At 42.5% G+C, this 16,770-nt stretch overlaps 1 protein-coding gene across 1 annotated transcript in view; it reads right to left on the bottom strand.

The window, feature by feature from the left end:
• Positions 1 to 7,194: 7,194 nt before the first annotated feature.
• PGGT1B (protein geranylgeranyltransferase type I subunit beta) overlaps positions 7,195 to 16,770 on the bottom strand; it is a 40,900-nt gene continuing 31,324 nt past the window's right edge. The window contains exons 7-9 of the mRNA XM_056552398.1: positions 11,479 to 11,663; positions 10,375 to 10,483; positions 7,195 to 7,743 (exon numbers count right to left, since the gene is read on the bottom strand). Of these exons, the coding sequence (XP_056408373.1) occupies positions 7,571 to 7,743; positions 10,375 to 10,483; positions 11,479 to 11,663 (467 nt within the window). The 3' untranslated portion in view covers positions 7,195 to 7,570. The remainder of the gene's footprint in view (positions 7,744 to 10,374; positions 10,484 to 11,478; positions 11,664 to 16,770) is intronic.

Here is a 16,770-nt window from a genome sequence, read left to right as displayed (position 1 = left end):
AAAGTTAAACATATTTGTAAAGGACTTCTATTAAAAAATCTTAATCCTTCCAGTACTTATTAGCTGCTGAATGCTACAGAGGAAATTCCTTTCTTTTTGGAACACTGATGACATCACGAGCACAGTGCTCTCTGCTGACATCTCTGTCCATTTTAGCAACCATGCATAGCAGATGTATGCTAAGGGCAGCATGGTGGCTTAGTGGTTAGCACTGCCTTGCTGGGGACTTGGGTTCAAATCCCACTAAGGACAACAATAAGTAAAGTGTTATTATTATTATTATTATAATAACGTCAGCAGGGAGAACTGTGCTCGTGATGTCATCAGAGAGCATTCCAAAAAGAAAAGAATTTCCTCTGCAGTATTCAGCAGCTAATAAGTACAGGAAGGATTAAGATTTTTTAATAGAAGTAATTTACAAATATGTTTAACTTTCTGCCACCAGTTGATTTAAAAGAAAAAAGGTTTTCACCGGAGTACCCCTTTAAGGGCTAGCAGCCGGGACAGGGACATGCCGTGCAGCTCCTGTGCTCGCTTCATGTACAGGATTGTAAATGTACGCCATGGTGCATTAAGTACCAGGACGTACATTTACATCCTATGTGGTTAAAGGTTAGGAGCACTACAAACTCTTTTACAATGTTTATAATCCAGTATATATTAGAGACAATACTGATCATTTATATTAAAGGACATCTGCAGCTAGAATAACTTATCCACTATCCACAGGATAGGGGATAAGTGTCTGATCGCGGGGGGGGGGGGGGGTCAGACCTCTGTGATCTCCCGAACGGGGCCCCGGCATTGCCGTGCCCTGCGCCTGCTAATGCGCGTAGCGTCAACCTCACTGAGGTAGACTGTCCGCCCCCTCCCCATACAGCTCTATTAGAGGGGCACAAACGATGCATCCCCACCTCTCCCATAGAGATACATGGAGGGGGCATGTTGGCCGCAACGTCATGTTGCGGCCGACACTCCTCCTGCACGGGTGAGCGTTCGGACCCCCGCAATCAGACACTTATCCCCTATCCTGTAGACATGGAAAAAGTTGTTTTCGCTGCATATTTCCTTTCAGGATGTAATTGGCGCTCTGCAGAATATAATAGAGCCAGGTCTCCGGTAAAAGATAGATTGAGCGCCAAGCCGTGTGTTTCATAACATAAGATCGTCCTCCAGTAAAATTTAGCAAAACCTTAAAAGGAAATGCAGGAAATGGCATGTGCAGGCACCATCTAGGTAAGTTTCAGGATCATACAGAAAATGCTGCAAACTCTGGAACGGTGATGGTAATTCCAGCTATATTTTCAATCTCTTGTTTACTTCTAGGTGTGAGTTCATTTTAAGGTCAAGCCATAACCAATTGTGGCAGATTTAGGCTAAGTTTCTCCCTTTTTTTTTTTAAACGCGAATTCTGCCACATGGTGTTTTTTCAGCCGAAAAAAAGCTGGGGCCAGATGTTAGCTGTAAATCAATGAGAAATCGCAAAATTCTTATTCCACTTGGCGTTTTTTAAATCCTTTTGGCGTTTTTCACCCTTTTTGGTGTTTTTCAGCTCCTTGGCGGTTTTCCAAAATCACAGCATGTTGAACCACTGGTGATTTTTTCGTTAAAATCGTGGCGTTTTTCTCCCATAGAAGTCTATGGGAGTGAAAAAACGACAAGAAAAACTTTTAACTTTGGAGTTTTTGTAGGCGATTTAAATTTTTTTGGACTTTAGCGATCCAAAAAAGTAATGAAGATAGCTTTTTTTAATAAAATTTCGTAGGGTACCATTAAAAAAAAATAATAATACAGTAGTGAAAGAAAAAATTGTATCTAACGAAATGTATCTTTTTTATAACAACATTTTTATAAATTTTTAAAACAGGGATCAATTTATGTGGGTGGGTGGGGACCTAAAAATATATTGCGACAATAATAAAACGTAGTGTGTGTTTTTCAATTTTTTACTTAATTTATTAGGTAGTACTAATACTACTCCCAGCATGGAACACACTGTTCCATGATGGGAGTAGTAGTACCTGTACTAATAGACAGATCGTCACTCCTGACACCCGTTGCGATCCTCCTGTATAATGTATAGATGCGGCCAACCGCTCTTCAATGGTCCCCTGCACTGACTATATATATATATATATATATATATATATATATATATATATATATATACACATACATACATACATACATACATACATACACCTAGTCATATTGCCAGATGGTTCCAGCCAATGACAGCTCTCTGTGGGAAATAGGAATGTGTGTATATATACGTCAGTGCAGGGGACCATAGAAGAGCGGCCACCGCATCTATACATTATAGAGGAGGATCACATCGGGTGTCAGGAGTGACATCCGTTGTGATCTTTCCTTAACTGCAAGTACTACTACTCCCAACATGGTGCACACTCTGCTCCATGCTGGGAGCTGTAGTACCTGCATTAATAGACAGATCGCAGCAGGTGTCAGAAGTTACACTCGTTGCAATCTGTCTATTAATGCAGGTACTACAGCTCCTAGCACGGAGCAGAGTGCGCTCCATGTTAGGAGTAGTAGTACCTGCAGGTAAGAACAGATCCCAGCGGGTATCACTACTGACACCCGCTGCGATCGTCCTGTCTATTGCAGAGATGGAGCGGCTTTCTCCTGCGCTCGCATCTCTGCACTATACTCCGGCCAGTGATGTGAATAGAACATCACTCATTCATATTTCCCTCAGAGCTGTAATTGGCTGCAACCATCTGGCCAATCACCACTCTGGGCGGAAAATAAGAGTGATGTCCTATTCATATCACTGGCCGGAGTATAGTGCAGAGATGCGAGCACTGTATAGAGCCGCTCTGTATCTCTGCAATATTATGGACGATCGCATCGGGTGTCACGCCTGACACCCGGGGCGATATGTCTATCAGTACAGGTACTACTACTCCCACACTATTAAAAAATGAACATTTTGTTATAAAAAAAATATATACATTTTGTTAAATACATATTCTTTCCATCACTACTGCATCTTTTTTTTTTTTTTTTTTTTTTTGATACTCAACAAATTTTGGGTACCAAAAAATAAATAAATAAATAAAAAAAAACTGCTAAAAGGTGCAATTTCCACACAAATGAAAAAACACCAGAAAAAACTCCAGATGCAGGAAATTGCACTGCCGTTTTTTTCAGGCGTTATTTACAACCCAAAAAACGCAGGACAAAAAACCAAGTAGAAACTTAGCCTTGCTATACCAAATTGGTCAAAATTGGCCGAATTCTGCCGTAATTTACTGCCCGTTGACTAAAATAGGATTCTGCTGTCCAATTCAGACAGCGGAAATATAATACCAGTCTTATATTTTGCAGAGCGCCATGGCTGAATCCCATTAAAGTCAATGGGGGTTGAGTTGTGGCGGAACTCTTTACTAAAAACACTAAAATTTTGCCGCAATTCTTGTGAATTCCACAATTTTGCAGGACTTCGGAAATTCTGCCATGTGAACATAGACTAAGACTAGTCAAACGGTACACGATCTAAGAAAGCTGCCCCACTGTTTTGGAGGAAGCCATGAGACACTACCAAATACAGTCATGGCGGTAAATGTTGGCACCCCTGAAATTTTACGATAATGAAGTATTTCTCACAGAAAAGGATTGCAGTTACACATGCTTTGCTATATGCATGTTTATTCCCTTTGTGTGTATTGGAACTAAACCAAAAAAGGAGGGAAAAAAGCAAATTGGACATTATGTCACACATTAATCACAACTTAATTATTGGCACCCTTTCAAAATTGTGGAAAAATAAGATGGTTTCGAGAATGTGATGCTCCTTTAAACTCACCTGGGGCAAGTAACCGGTGTGGGCAATGTAAAAATCCCACCTGAAAGCAGATAAAAAAAAGGAGAGAAGTTCATTTAGTCTTTGCATTATACTATGATTTTAGGTCCAGTCACAAAACTGGATACGGGGAAGAAATGAGCGGATCGGAGACACTGTGACTCTGGTCGGCTCATTAAAGTCAATGGATTTCAGCCATTGTCCAGCTGGGGTACGTTAGCGCATGGTTTTCCCCTCCCCCAGCCGCATGCGGCAACCGTAGGCTACAATTGTGGTGTGAATGCAGCCTTAGAGAGACCTGGAGCAGTTTGCAAAGGAAGAGTGGTCCAACATTCCGGCTGAGAGGTGTAAGAAGCTTATTGATGGTTATTTTTCCAGAGTGTGTTCAACCAAATATTAGGTTAAGGGTGCCAATAATTTTGTCCAGCCCATTTTTGGAGTTTGGTGTGACATTATGTCCAATTTGCTTTTTTTTCTCCCTTTTTTGGTTTAGTTCAAATGCACACAAAGGGAATAAACATGTGTTACTGCAATCCTTTTCTGTGAGAAATACTTCATCTTCTAGAAACATTTCAGGGGTGCCAACATTTACGGCCATGACTGTAATAAAGCACCCATGTTATAATGCAGACCACTGATAATTGAATAAAAACAAAGTATTCACAGAAAACAGCTGTACAACTGCATTTATTTTATATCATAAAAATGTTTTATAAATCATTACTACAGACTTATTTACTCAATTAAATAATGTTCCTGTAGTAAACTGCAGCACATAGCACACATTCTGTGGTCAATACTTGGCAATATTGTGCAATGAAATGAAAAGGAAGAGTTATGTATTCCTTCATAAAAATATTACTATGTGAGACATGCAAAATCGTCTGTACAGCAGATTATGTTCTGGGCCGACCAATTATTCAGTACAAATATAACAGAATATTATATATATATATCTATATATATCTATGTGTGTATGTATGTATATATATGTATATATATATATATATATATATATATACATACACACACACACACACACACACACACACACACACACACACATATATATCTATATATATACACACACACATATGTGTGTGTGTGTAGATACATAACATAATAAACGGTACCTAGAATGTTGTTGTGGCAGCAGGATACATGTTCAATTCCATAGCCCACTGCTAAAGGGAACTGGTTTACAGAACTGCCAGAAGTCCCGTGCAAGTCTATGCGACTTTCAGCAATTGAGTAGACCGTTCTCTAGCGCCGGGCCATGGCGTTGCTTCCTGTTAATGCAACAACAAGCTCTGTAATAAGTGGTCATAAAATTGTAACATTTTTGCTGGCATCATCAAAAGTAGTTTTCTATCCTATAATAAAATCAGGCAGTAAGTTCTAAATAACTGAAATTATCAAAAGGGACTATATTCCCCCTCTACCTTAATGTTTTACAACCAGTGTGCCTCCCAGCTGTTGCAAAACTACAATTCCCAGCATGCCCGGACAGCCGTTGGCTGTCCGGGCATGCTGGGAATAGTAGTTTGCAACAGCTGGAGGCACTCTAGTTTGAAAACACTGCTCTACTCAAATAGCTTGATTTTAATTCCGTACCACGTTCCAACTTTTTTGTTATAATGTGGACCCACTCTAAACAGGCTGTTCTGGTGAGGTCGAACCCAAACCGCAAGGGCACAGTGGGCATTTTAAAGGTGTTGTGCATCTCCTATGCAGAGGATAGCGGATAAATGTCTGACTGCTGGGATCCCCCGTGATCTCCTGAATGGGCCCAGGGTGTCTTAGAAGTGTGCACGCTGGGGACAGCACATGCTTCATTCATTTCTATGGAAGCGCCGGAGAAGCCTGACTACAGCACTCAGGTCTCTCCGACACTCTCACTAAGAATGAATGGAGCGCATGCCAACACCTCTTGACAAAGCTGCGGGAGCAGCGAAACATGTTGAGGGGGCATAGTAGGGAGGCTTTTAGCCAACAGCAGCTCTGTTTGTAAGACGTGCACTGCAGGCAAGGTCAGCAAACTAGGCAGGGATCATCGAACAATAGAGGACAAGTTATAAAGCCTCTACATATAGAGCAAACATACATAGTAGTAAGACCGAGCTGCAGCTGAGCCATACTTTTAATGGTGTGAAGTTCTGTTTTTCTTTAATGCACATTTTTCATTAATTTAATAAAGCTTGTGGGAATACCATAAAGAAAATAGATATATGGGAAAATCGGGTATTTTTTGGGGCCAATTCAGGAGACGGCGGGGGGTCCCAGCGGTCGGACCACCTGCTATAAGACAGTTATTTGATATCCTGTGGATAGGGGGATAAATTACTTTTTGCTGCCCAACCTCTTTAAAGGGGTACTCCGGTGGAAAACATTTTTTTTTTTATGAACTGGTGCCAGCAAGTTAAACAGATTTGTAAATTACTTCTATAAAAAAAAATCTTTACCCTTCCAGTACTTATTAGCAGCCGTATGCTACAGAGGAAATTCTTTTCTTTTTGAATTTCTTTTTTGTCTTGTCCACAGTGCTCTCTGCTGACACCTGATGCCCATATCAGGAACTGTCAAGAGCAGGAGAAAATCCCCATAGCAAACCTATGCTGCTCTGGACAGTTCCCGACATGAGAGGTGTCAGCAGAGAGCACTGTGGACAAGACAAAAAAAAAAAAAAGAAATTCAAGAAGAAAAGAATTTCCTCTATAGCATACAGCTGCTAATAAGTACTGGAGTGGTAAAGATTTTTTTTTTATATTAGTAATTTACAAATCTGCTTAACTTTCTGGAACCAGTTCATTTAAAAAATAAAATAAAGTTTCCCACCGGAGTACCCCTTTAAGAGCTGCATATATTACCTTTTGTTATTATGAGACTACTGTATAGTTTTATTTCAGCTAGGGCATGACTGCAACAAAAGGGCAACTGCAAAGTATTACCAAAACTTACCTATATTCTTTATATTTCCCTTTGGAGAAAAAATTCACTTATAAATCTATCAGGTTTGGAATTCTCGTCTGTTTCATATATACTAAATACATACGTTCCGTCATATACAATAGATATATTTTCCAGTGTTCCAGCCTTATTCGTGCCCATGGCTTGTAGCCTACATAACATAGTTTATGCACATTGCATATAGAGATGAGCAAACGTACAGTAAATTCGATTCGTCACAAACTTCTCGGCTCGGCAGTTGATGACTTTTCCTGCATAAATTAGTTCAGCTTTCCGGTGCTCCGGTGGGCTGGAAAAGGTGGATACAGTCCTTGGAGACTCTTTCCTAGGAATGTATCCACCTTTTCAGCCCACCGGAGCACCTGAAGGCTGAACTAATTTACGCAGGATAAGTCATCGACTGCCGAGCCGAGAAGTTCGTGACGAATCAAATTTACTGTAAGTTCGCTCATCTCTAATTGCATACATTTAAAACCTGTTTACATTGAAGCTTCTGTGTTTTTGTGTCCTAGGGGCTGAATATAGTTTACAAATGACCATAGTAAATTCATGAAGCTGCTGAATGATGACGTGATCGCTTTAAAATAATACCATCTTATAAAATTATTTTTATTGAGGTACAGGAAAGGTGGTTGAAGCCTGTTGTACAATGCAGTGCTACTAACCAATGAACACTTTGATCGAAGGACTCCAGTACGAAAAAGCACACTTGGTTAATACATGGCTTAGAAGTGGGGCTATGAATCTCCATCCTAAGGCGATGCTGGCGGCCATCAGTCAAGGACTGAGGTGACCATGATTTGCACAGTTCTTGGCTTTCCAGGAGTCGTGGAGCTGCTGGAGATGTTTGTAGGTGGTTATGCTTACATTCAGTGCTGGGTGGACTTCATTGATTCCAGACTCCCCCATTAAAGAAAGGCCACAGATCCCAAAGTATGCGTGCAAGGCATCTGGAGTGACAAGAGAAAGAGGTGGGAACCATAAGCAAGCAATCTAATGCACATACATATTTAGGACAAATACAGGTGCTGTACAGCCTTGAATAGAAAAGGGGTTATTCTGTCTGCTAAAAACACTTACTACCACCCGCACTTCCCCGATGTGATCCTCTTTCTAATATCAGGGGTCAATCTAGCACAGTCCAGATCAGCAAACCTCTGCCCACAGTGATGTCCATCCGGGACCAGTGATTGGCAATGTGATGTTTTGAGAGGTCTTAGGGCTCAATAAAAGGCAAAATATTTTATAGCAGACAGAATGGCATATTAAAAAAAAAAAAGTAATAAATAAAGATATATCCTTCTGCTGAATGAAAAAAAATTATAATTGCATTTTAAGAGCCATTTTTTTTTTACTTGGAGCAGTATGAGGCTTGTACCACTTTGGACTATCAAGTCATCCATTAGCTTTTATAAACCTTTTTTTAGGGGAGGTTAAAGGAGTACTCCCGCGCGCACTTTTTTCATTTTATCCCGTCCGGGCTGCAAAATAAAAGAAAACGCACTTTATCTTACCTGCCAACGAGCCCCCGGAGCTCCGGTACAGGTGTTCTGTCCCCGGGCTGTATTCTTCTTACTTCCTGTTAGCCCGGCACGTCACACGGAGCTTCAGCCTATCACCGGCCGCAGTGATGTCCCGCCTCGGCCAGTGATAGGCTGAAGCTCCCGTGTGACGTGCCGGGCTAACAGGAAGTAAGAAGAATACAGTCCGGGGACCGAACACCTGTACCGGAGCTCCGGGGGCTCGTTGGCAGGTAAGATAAAGTGTTTTCTTTTATTTTGCAGCCCGGACGGGATAAAAGGAAAAAAGTGCGCGCGGGAGTACTCCTTTAATGGAAGAAACCCTGCAAATTTTCTCTAGATTTTTAAAGGTTCATTTTTATGGTGCTCACCAACCAGTATAAACAACATTTTAACATTATCTGTGGTGTTACAAATGGGGTTATCAGTTTTATATTCTATTTTTACACTATATGAGCATTTTTAATGGAAACGTTAAATGGGACTGTATTTTGCAAATACATTTTAGATGATCTGGATAGCACCATTATGTGTATATTTGTAATATACAATGGTTAAAAAAAAGTGTATATTTTTGGGTGAGAAAATGCAGTCCTGTCTGTGTGTCTCTGTGTGGAGACAAAATACAGGAAGTGAGGGCGGGACAAGCAGGGCTGCTTGTCCTCCCTGCCCAGAGCCCCCCCGCTTGTCCTCCCTGCCCAGAGCCCCCCCGCTTGTCCTCCCTGCCCAGAGCCCCCCCGCTTGTCCTCCCTGCCCAGAGCCCCCCCGCTTGTCCTCCCTGCCCAGAGCCCCCCCGCTTGTCCTCCCTGCCCAGAGCCCCCCCGCTTGTCCTCCCTGCCCAGAGCCCCCCCGCTTGTCCTCCCTGCCCAGAGCCCCCCCGCTTGTCCTCCCTGCAGAGCCCCCCCGCTTGTCCTCCCTGCACAGAGCCCCCCCGCTTGTCCTCCCTGCACAGAGCCCCCCCGCTTGTCCTCCCTGCACAGAGCCCCCCCGCTTGTCCTCCCTGCACAGAGCCCCCCGCTTGTCCTCACTGCACAGCCCCCCCGCTTGTCCTCACTGCACAGAGCCCCCCGCTTGTCCTCAGTGCACAGAGCCCCCGCTTGTCCTCAGTGCACAGAGCCCCCCCTTGTCCTCAGTGCACAGAGCCCCCCCTTGTCCTCAGTGCACAGAGCCCCCCCTTGTCCTCAGTGCACAGAGCCCCCGCTTGTCCTCAGTGCACAGAGCCCCCGCTTGTCCTCAGTGCACAGAGCCCCCGCTTGTCCTCAGTGCACAGAGCCCCCGCTTGTCCTCAGTGCACAGAGCCCCCGCTTGTCCTCAGTGCACAGAGCCCCCGCTTGTCCTCAGTGCACAGAGCCCCCGCTTGTCCTCAGTGCACAGAGCCCCCGCTTGTCCTCACTGCACAGTGCCCTGCTTGTCCTCAGTGTAAAGTCATGCTTGTCCTCACTGCACAGAACCCTGCTTGTCCTCAGTGTACAGAACCCTGCTTGTCCACCCACACTTCCTGTAGTTTGTCTCTGCAGAGACACACAGACAATAGTTGCAGAGATAGCATTTTTTAACCCAAAATATCCACCAAATTTATTTTAACCAATATATATTACAAAGATACATATGTTATTATCTACATTATATAAAACCTTTTTTGCAAATCACAATGGAGGAGATTTAGCAAAACCTGTCCAGAGGAAAAGTTGCTGAGTTGCCCATAGCAAACAGATATCTTCTTTCATTTTTGAAAAGACCTCTGAAAAATGAAAGAAGCGATCTGATTGGTTGCTTTGGTCAACTCAGCAACTTTTCCCCTGGACAGGTTTTGATAAATTTCCCTAAGTGTCCATTAAAAGAAAAAATAAAGTTGGAGACTATTTATAAGAATGTTCGTGATATACAGCAGGGACCCCCTGCTTACACAGGATAAATACATTTTCATTTACAAAAACATAACATTGACCAAAAAGCTTGAGACCCCTTTTTGTAGTTATTCGGATTTCTATGAAATACCTCATACTGAACCCCATAAACGATGTAGTGACTTTCATAAATAACTGGAATGATAAAAAGTACCTGGATGGCTATCTGGCCACTTTGCAAAACCACCGACGAGACGGTCTTGGGTAGATAAAATAAAGTTTCTGTTTTTTTCAAAGTTTGTATACTTGAAGATGTCTAAAAGCTGCAATCACAAAAAAAAAAAATATTTCAAAAATATTACTACATGAAGAATAAAAAAAGGCAACATGAGACAATTCACCAGTACTACAACAAAACCGTGTAATCAGTATGAGACAAGTACCTGCTATTACTAGAAGGAGAGTTACAAAAATACTGTATTTTTCACCCTATAGGACGCACCGGCGTATAAGACGCACCCAATTTATAGGTGCAAAATCTAAAAAAAAATTAAGATTTTGACCGCAATAGTGGTCTTCAACCTGCGGACCTCCAGATGTTGCAAAACTACAACTCCCAGCATGCCCGGACAGCCAACGGCTGTCCGGGCATGCTGGGAGTTGTAGTTTTGCAACATCTGGAGGTCCGCAGATTGAAGACCACTGCATAGGAGGTAATACTCACGTGTCCCCGCCGCTCCGGACCAGTCACCACTGCCCTGGATGTCGCTCCATCGCTGTGTCCCCGTCGCTTCGGAACGTCTCTGCTGCCGGCCGGGTATCCTCGCTCTCCGTCGCTGCCATCACATCGTTACGCACGCCGACGCACGTACGCGACGACGTAATGACGAGGAAGGAGAGCGCCGGCCATACAGGGGATCCCTGAACAGAGAAGACACCGAGGAGGCAGGTAAGGTCCCCCCGGTGTCCTGTAAGCACTAACCCAGCTATTCAGTCGGGCTGTTCGGGACTGCTGCAGTGAAATTGTGGCGGTCCTGAACAGCCCGACTGAACAGCCGGGTTAGTGTCACTTTCCCTTCAGACGTGGCGGTCAGCTTTGATCGCCGCGTCTGAAGGGTTAATACAGGGCATCACCGCGATCGGTGATGTCCTGTATTAGCAGCGGGTCCCAGCCGTTGATTGCCGCAGGGACCGCCACGATAGGGGTGTATTTGCCGTATAAGACACACCGACTTTTCCCCCCCAGTTTTGGGGAAGAAAAAGTGCGTCTTATACGACGAAAAATACGGTAAGTTTTAAGAGCTACTCAAATCTTTACCGTTAAAGTTGCTCCAACCCAGAAGGAATAACACGTGTCAACTGGTTTGTTAGGTCGGCCGTGGAAACCATTTTGTTGCCTCATGATGCACCATCTTCTTATTCGGTTGAGTTCTTTCTCGGAGAAGACATCTTCGAGTTTTCCCATAAGACAAAGAGAAGCAACGCCACAAAATGTAGACCCACCTAAATAATAAAAACAACAACAATTGTAATGAGGATTATGATAATAATAGTAGAAAAAGCATAGTTCTTTATCGCTAGACATTTATTAGCTATTCTGAAACACTGGGAACAGAACTGGGAACAAAGGTCTTATAAAAGCATTAGACGAGGTAGAAATACACAGTCTACATTTTAATTGGGTATTATGTTTCATGTGTCTGTCCGACTTTATATGGGACAGTTTATATATGTCTTTTTCCATTTGTCTTCCAAGCAGTCAAAAAGACAAGTGTTTTGGAACCTTTGACCAAGTGTTTATGTTTAGAAGGGAGAATCTAACTGCAATACTTTAAAAGGGGTATTCCAGCCTTATACATCCTATCCCCTATCTAAAGGATAGGGCATAAGATGTCTGATTGCAGGGGTCCTGCCACCTGGGCCCCCCCGTGATCTCGGTGCAGCCCTCCAGCATTCTGTGCTGGGCACTGCCTCTGAGACGTGACATCACGGCCACGCCCCCCCCATTTATATCTCACAGACACGAATGGAGGGGGCGTGGCATGACATCACGTCGCAGAGGCAGTGCCTAACACAGAATGCCGGAGGGCTGCACCAGGATCACGGGGGTCCCAGCGGCGGGACCCCTTCAATCAGAAATCTTATCGCCTATCCTTTAAATGATCATTGTCATTTCAAAAAACTAATTTCCCTGCACACTGCTTTCCGCACAGGAAGTGGGCAGATATTACTATGTGCTACATGCAGGGGAGTGCCTGAGAATGTCTGGCCTGTACCTGCATGCTGAGCCCTTCTGCCTGATGAAGAGGATACACACTGCTTCTGAAAGGTAAAAGAAAGCTTCCCTTCCATCTCTCAACACACATAAAGCTTAGGGTACATGTTCCTTGTGTATACATCAGTGTACCTTCTGCTTTATGCTGTCAGTGCTGCAGAACAATCCCCTGCCACCCCCAGCTTCTACGTAGCAGCAGTTTAGTGCTTAGAGTAACCCCTTCCTAGCTGTACTATTTCTTGCTTTGTTTCTTCTCATATAATGCCATGAAAAACATCAGTAACCTCTTCTCCTTCTACCTGCCATCTATAGGTGTGTACATTGTCCACAGCCTATTCGGGCCTATCCAACCCACTGAAAAGAAGAGAATGAAAAAAAGCTGAGCACAATGGAGGGGACTCTCAGGGGCTCAATAACAGCAGTAGGAGCACTAAAATAACCCTGCCACCACCTTTGAGGGTTAATGTAATAAAACCATGCAGTTTTTAAAAAATCTTCTGAAACATCAGGTAAGTGTATCGCCAGCATAGCAGTGGAATTGCTCTAAAAAAAATAAAAAAAATTAAAATTTATATATATATATATATATATATATATATATATATATATATATATACGGTATATATATGTGTGTATGTCACACAGATGGACAAATAGCTGTACCAGATCAGAAGGCAAAATGTCCTCTGCTAATATTTATTGTATGTAACTAGGAAAAGGATTTCATAGCATAAAATAAGTCATATATATTAGATGGTATCATTTAGACAGACACTACATGCACTTTCTATGCTCGGGCTGGCAGATATCTTTCATATAAAAGCACATGACCAATTTTGGGCAGAAAAAAAAAATGTTCACTTGGCACTTCTAAAAAAGCATCACATTCCCACATGTTCTGTACTAAGATTCCACAGCCCTGGACCAATGACAACAATGCGGAGAAAAAATTATCACAGGTCCAAAAGGGCAATTTGTTTGTTACTTCTTAATGGTGGAGCCAGGGAAAAGGTCATATAGAAACCTGGGAAAGTTTTTAAAAGATACAGGGGAATTAATAAAGAATTTAGCACCACTATTTTGCTTTAGCTGCACCACATTTGCTTAAAATGTAGCACACATTATTACCGCCACATATTCAAATCTTTTCCACATGACCGTGCTATGTATCTTTTATTTATTTTCTGACACTTTTTATTGACACTTTCATGCATCAAGAAGTAAAGTTTTACTGGTGCAACTGTACCTGGCTATTGTTGGCTTAAAAGAGTTGTTTTTTTTATTTAAATATTTTTTTAAATCAAAATAGATTTTACATTCTTAAATTTTTCACATTATTCTTAAATATAGTATAGATCTATACTATATATATATATATATATATATATATATATATATATATATATATATATATATATATTCTGGGTTAAATATAAAATCGATGTTCCTTTATAGGCTGTGCCATTAGTTTAAAGGGGTAATCCGCCCCTAGACAACTTGCCCCCCTATCCAAAGGATAGGGGATAAGATGTCTGATCGCGCTGCTTCCGCTGCTAAGGACCCCCCGCAATCTCTCTGCTGCACCCAGCGTTCGTTTAAAGTGTCGGGTGCAGCTCCAGACGCTTGTGACGTCACGGTCACACCCCGCTCATGGCTTCACTGCAAGTCAATCACGCCCCCTTCCATAAACTTGCATTGAGGGGGCATGGCTGGACTGTGACGTCACGAGCCTCTGCCTGGCATCGCCAGTCATCCATCACAGAGCGAAGTTTGCTCCGTGCACCGGATGTCTGGGGTGCCGCAGCTGAAATCGTGGGGGTCCCCAGCAGTGGGACCCCCGTGATCAGACATTTTATTCTCTATCCCTTGGATAGGGGATAAGATGTCTGGGGCGGAGTACCCCTTTAACCTTAAAACAAGACAAATATGTACAACCCGGTTACATTACAGGAGAATGAAGTGTGTTAGCATGCATGACGCACGCTCAGTATGTGAAGTTTCAGCTGCTATCAGCAGCCAGGACTCACCACTGATGCTGGACATAAGCATAATAGGCAATGTCCTATTAGATGCTAAAATCAAAGCCAACTGTCACAATAATATTGCCGGTGAGGGCTGTACTGGACCTCCATGTCAAACAGTCAACAGGACAGATGGAGGTCACTTACATCACTTACACCCCCCCTCCCCCGGCTCTGACTATTCAGGCAATCAATCAATAATGCTATGTTATGGCAAAGCATGGAAAGTGTTTGTAATTGAAAGATTTATAATAGTCCCGGATGGGCACTAGGACACTAAAATAAAAGTGTATTAAGTGCAGTTTCTACTAATTTGTATAGGTCTCCTATAGTCACATTTTCTGGTTTGCCGCGCTTGGACATTTACACTGAATACTAGCTGTACTATCACCATACACTTTAAGAAGTTCTCACTTAGGCTGGATTCACATCACATTTAAGGCAATACGGGACCGCATACGGCTGGGGGGAGCTAAAACCGTGCGCTCCCGTATCCCTGCCATATGTGGCCTGTATGTAATGTATTTCAATGAGCTGACCGGAGTGAAACGCCGACTCCGGTTGGCTCCTTTTTGCCCCGTATGTGGTTTTCCTGCCGGACCTAAAACCGTGGTCTACCAAGGTTTTAGGTCCAGTGGGAAAACCGCATATGGGGCAAAAATGAGCCGTCCGGAGTCAGCGTTTCACTCCGGTCGGCTCATTGAAATACATTACATACGGGCCACATATGGCAGAGATACGGGAGCGAACGGTTTTGGCTCCCCCCAGCCGTATGTGGTCCCGTATTGCCTTAAACGTGATGTGAATCCAGCCTAACACCTCTCGTTATCTGGTGTACATCTATGAGAAATATATACACTACATTTCACATATTTAAGTTTACAAACAAATACAAAACACATATTTGATAAAATATTTTTCTTGAGGCCATCTGCTGATCTGCCATTGCCCAAACAGGACAGATAACTGGAAGATCTTGCATTACAGAGTTTAAATTACTTTCCCTCTGGCTTGAGCTACAAGCTGACAAGTTCTAAACAATGCACATTAAGTCTGGGTTCACACTACATGTTATCAACTTAAAACGGAAAAAACGTGTAAGGTAACAGATAGTAAAAATGGATGCCAGAGACCAGAATCAATTTCCCATTAACTTACATTATAAAAAAATACAAATCAAAAATGAATTGAAATGTATATGAAAACAAAAGCATAAAACAAAAACACTGTGAACCCAGCCTAACCTGCATGAGATTTTATTTGCTGTAAATACTTTTTGGATTCAGAAGTTAAATTGGGTGCAGTATGTGAATATTAAATAAGTTTTCATCCAACATCACCCAGCCAACCACCAAACAAAGGAATCCGGCTTCCCACACCCCTTGAAATTTTATTTGTGTTTAAAAAAGCTGCCACTAGGTGTCTCCCTACATGTCCAGAGCACATTTTTCTCAATCTTTTGCACAGACTTTGGACTCCTGCTGGCCTGGCTGAAGTCCAAAATCAGGAAATGCTGAGGGAGATGATGTCGCACCTGCTGGTAACGCCCCTTCCCAGTCTGTGAACCTGACTGAGACTGAGCAGAAAATACAGAGCAATATCAAGGTAGAAAACTAAAAAAAAAAATTAAAAAATAAAGGCAGGGGGTGATTTATCATGATGGGGCAGTGCACTGGGAGGATTATAAAATTTAACAAGATCATGAGAGGTACTCTAACTTTATTTTTCTATAAATGCAAGTGGAGTTTGAGAGTGACATATTGTGACTGCTGCAAATCTACTTTCACCCTACTCAGGCTATCTAGCTATAAGCTGAACTGCTTGTTTGGCAATAGTTGATAGAGATGAACTATGACACAATTCATCAGTCTTTTCAATGGTGCCATCAAGTAACATGCCATTAGGGTAAGCTCACAAGATCAGAAGTTGTACTAGGCAAATCAGACGCAATTTTCTAAAATAATCTGTGACAGAAATCTATAGCTGGAACTTGGATATCTACCCTGAAATGCCATTTGGATAAGCTACACTGAAGTTTATTCAAGCTAAATGTACAGCTTTTACTATGAATTCTAAAATCTGTGTCACACCCGTAACTCTGCACAGAATTCTGCTGGCAGTACAGACAAATCCTGACAATCCAGGATGTGGCCTTCACAACTAGCATAACAAAGAACTCACACCTTCAGCTTAAAGGGGTACTTGCCCCAAGACATCTTATCCCCTATACAAAAGGATAAGAGATAAGAGTACCCCTTTTAGGCTAGGATTGCACTGAGGTTTTTGTCTTGCGGTTTTTTAGGCTTAAAGGGGT

The sequence above is a fragment of the Hyla sarda genome, chromosome 1, assembly GCF_029499605.1.
Source record: "Hyla sarda isolate aHylSar1 chromosome 1, aHylSar1.hap1, whole genome shotgun sequence".
NCBI classification, from domain to species: domain Eukaryota; kingdom Metazoa; phylum Chordata; class Amphibia; order Anura; family Hylidae; genus Hyla; species Hyla sarda.
Note: the sequence above shows the minus strand (reverse complement) of the source record. Positions and strands in the feature narration are given on the sequence as shown.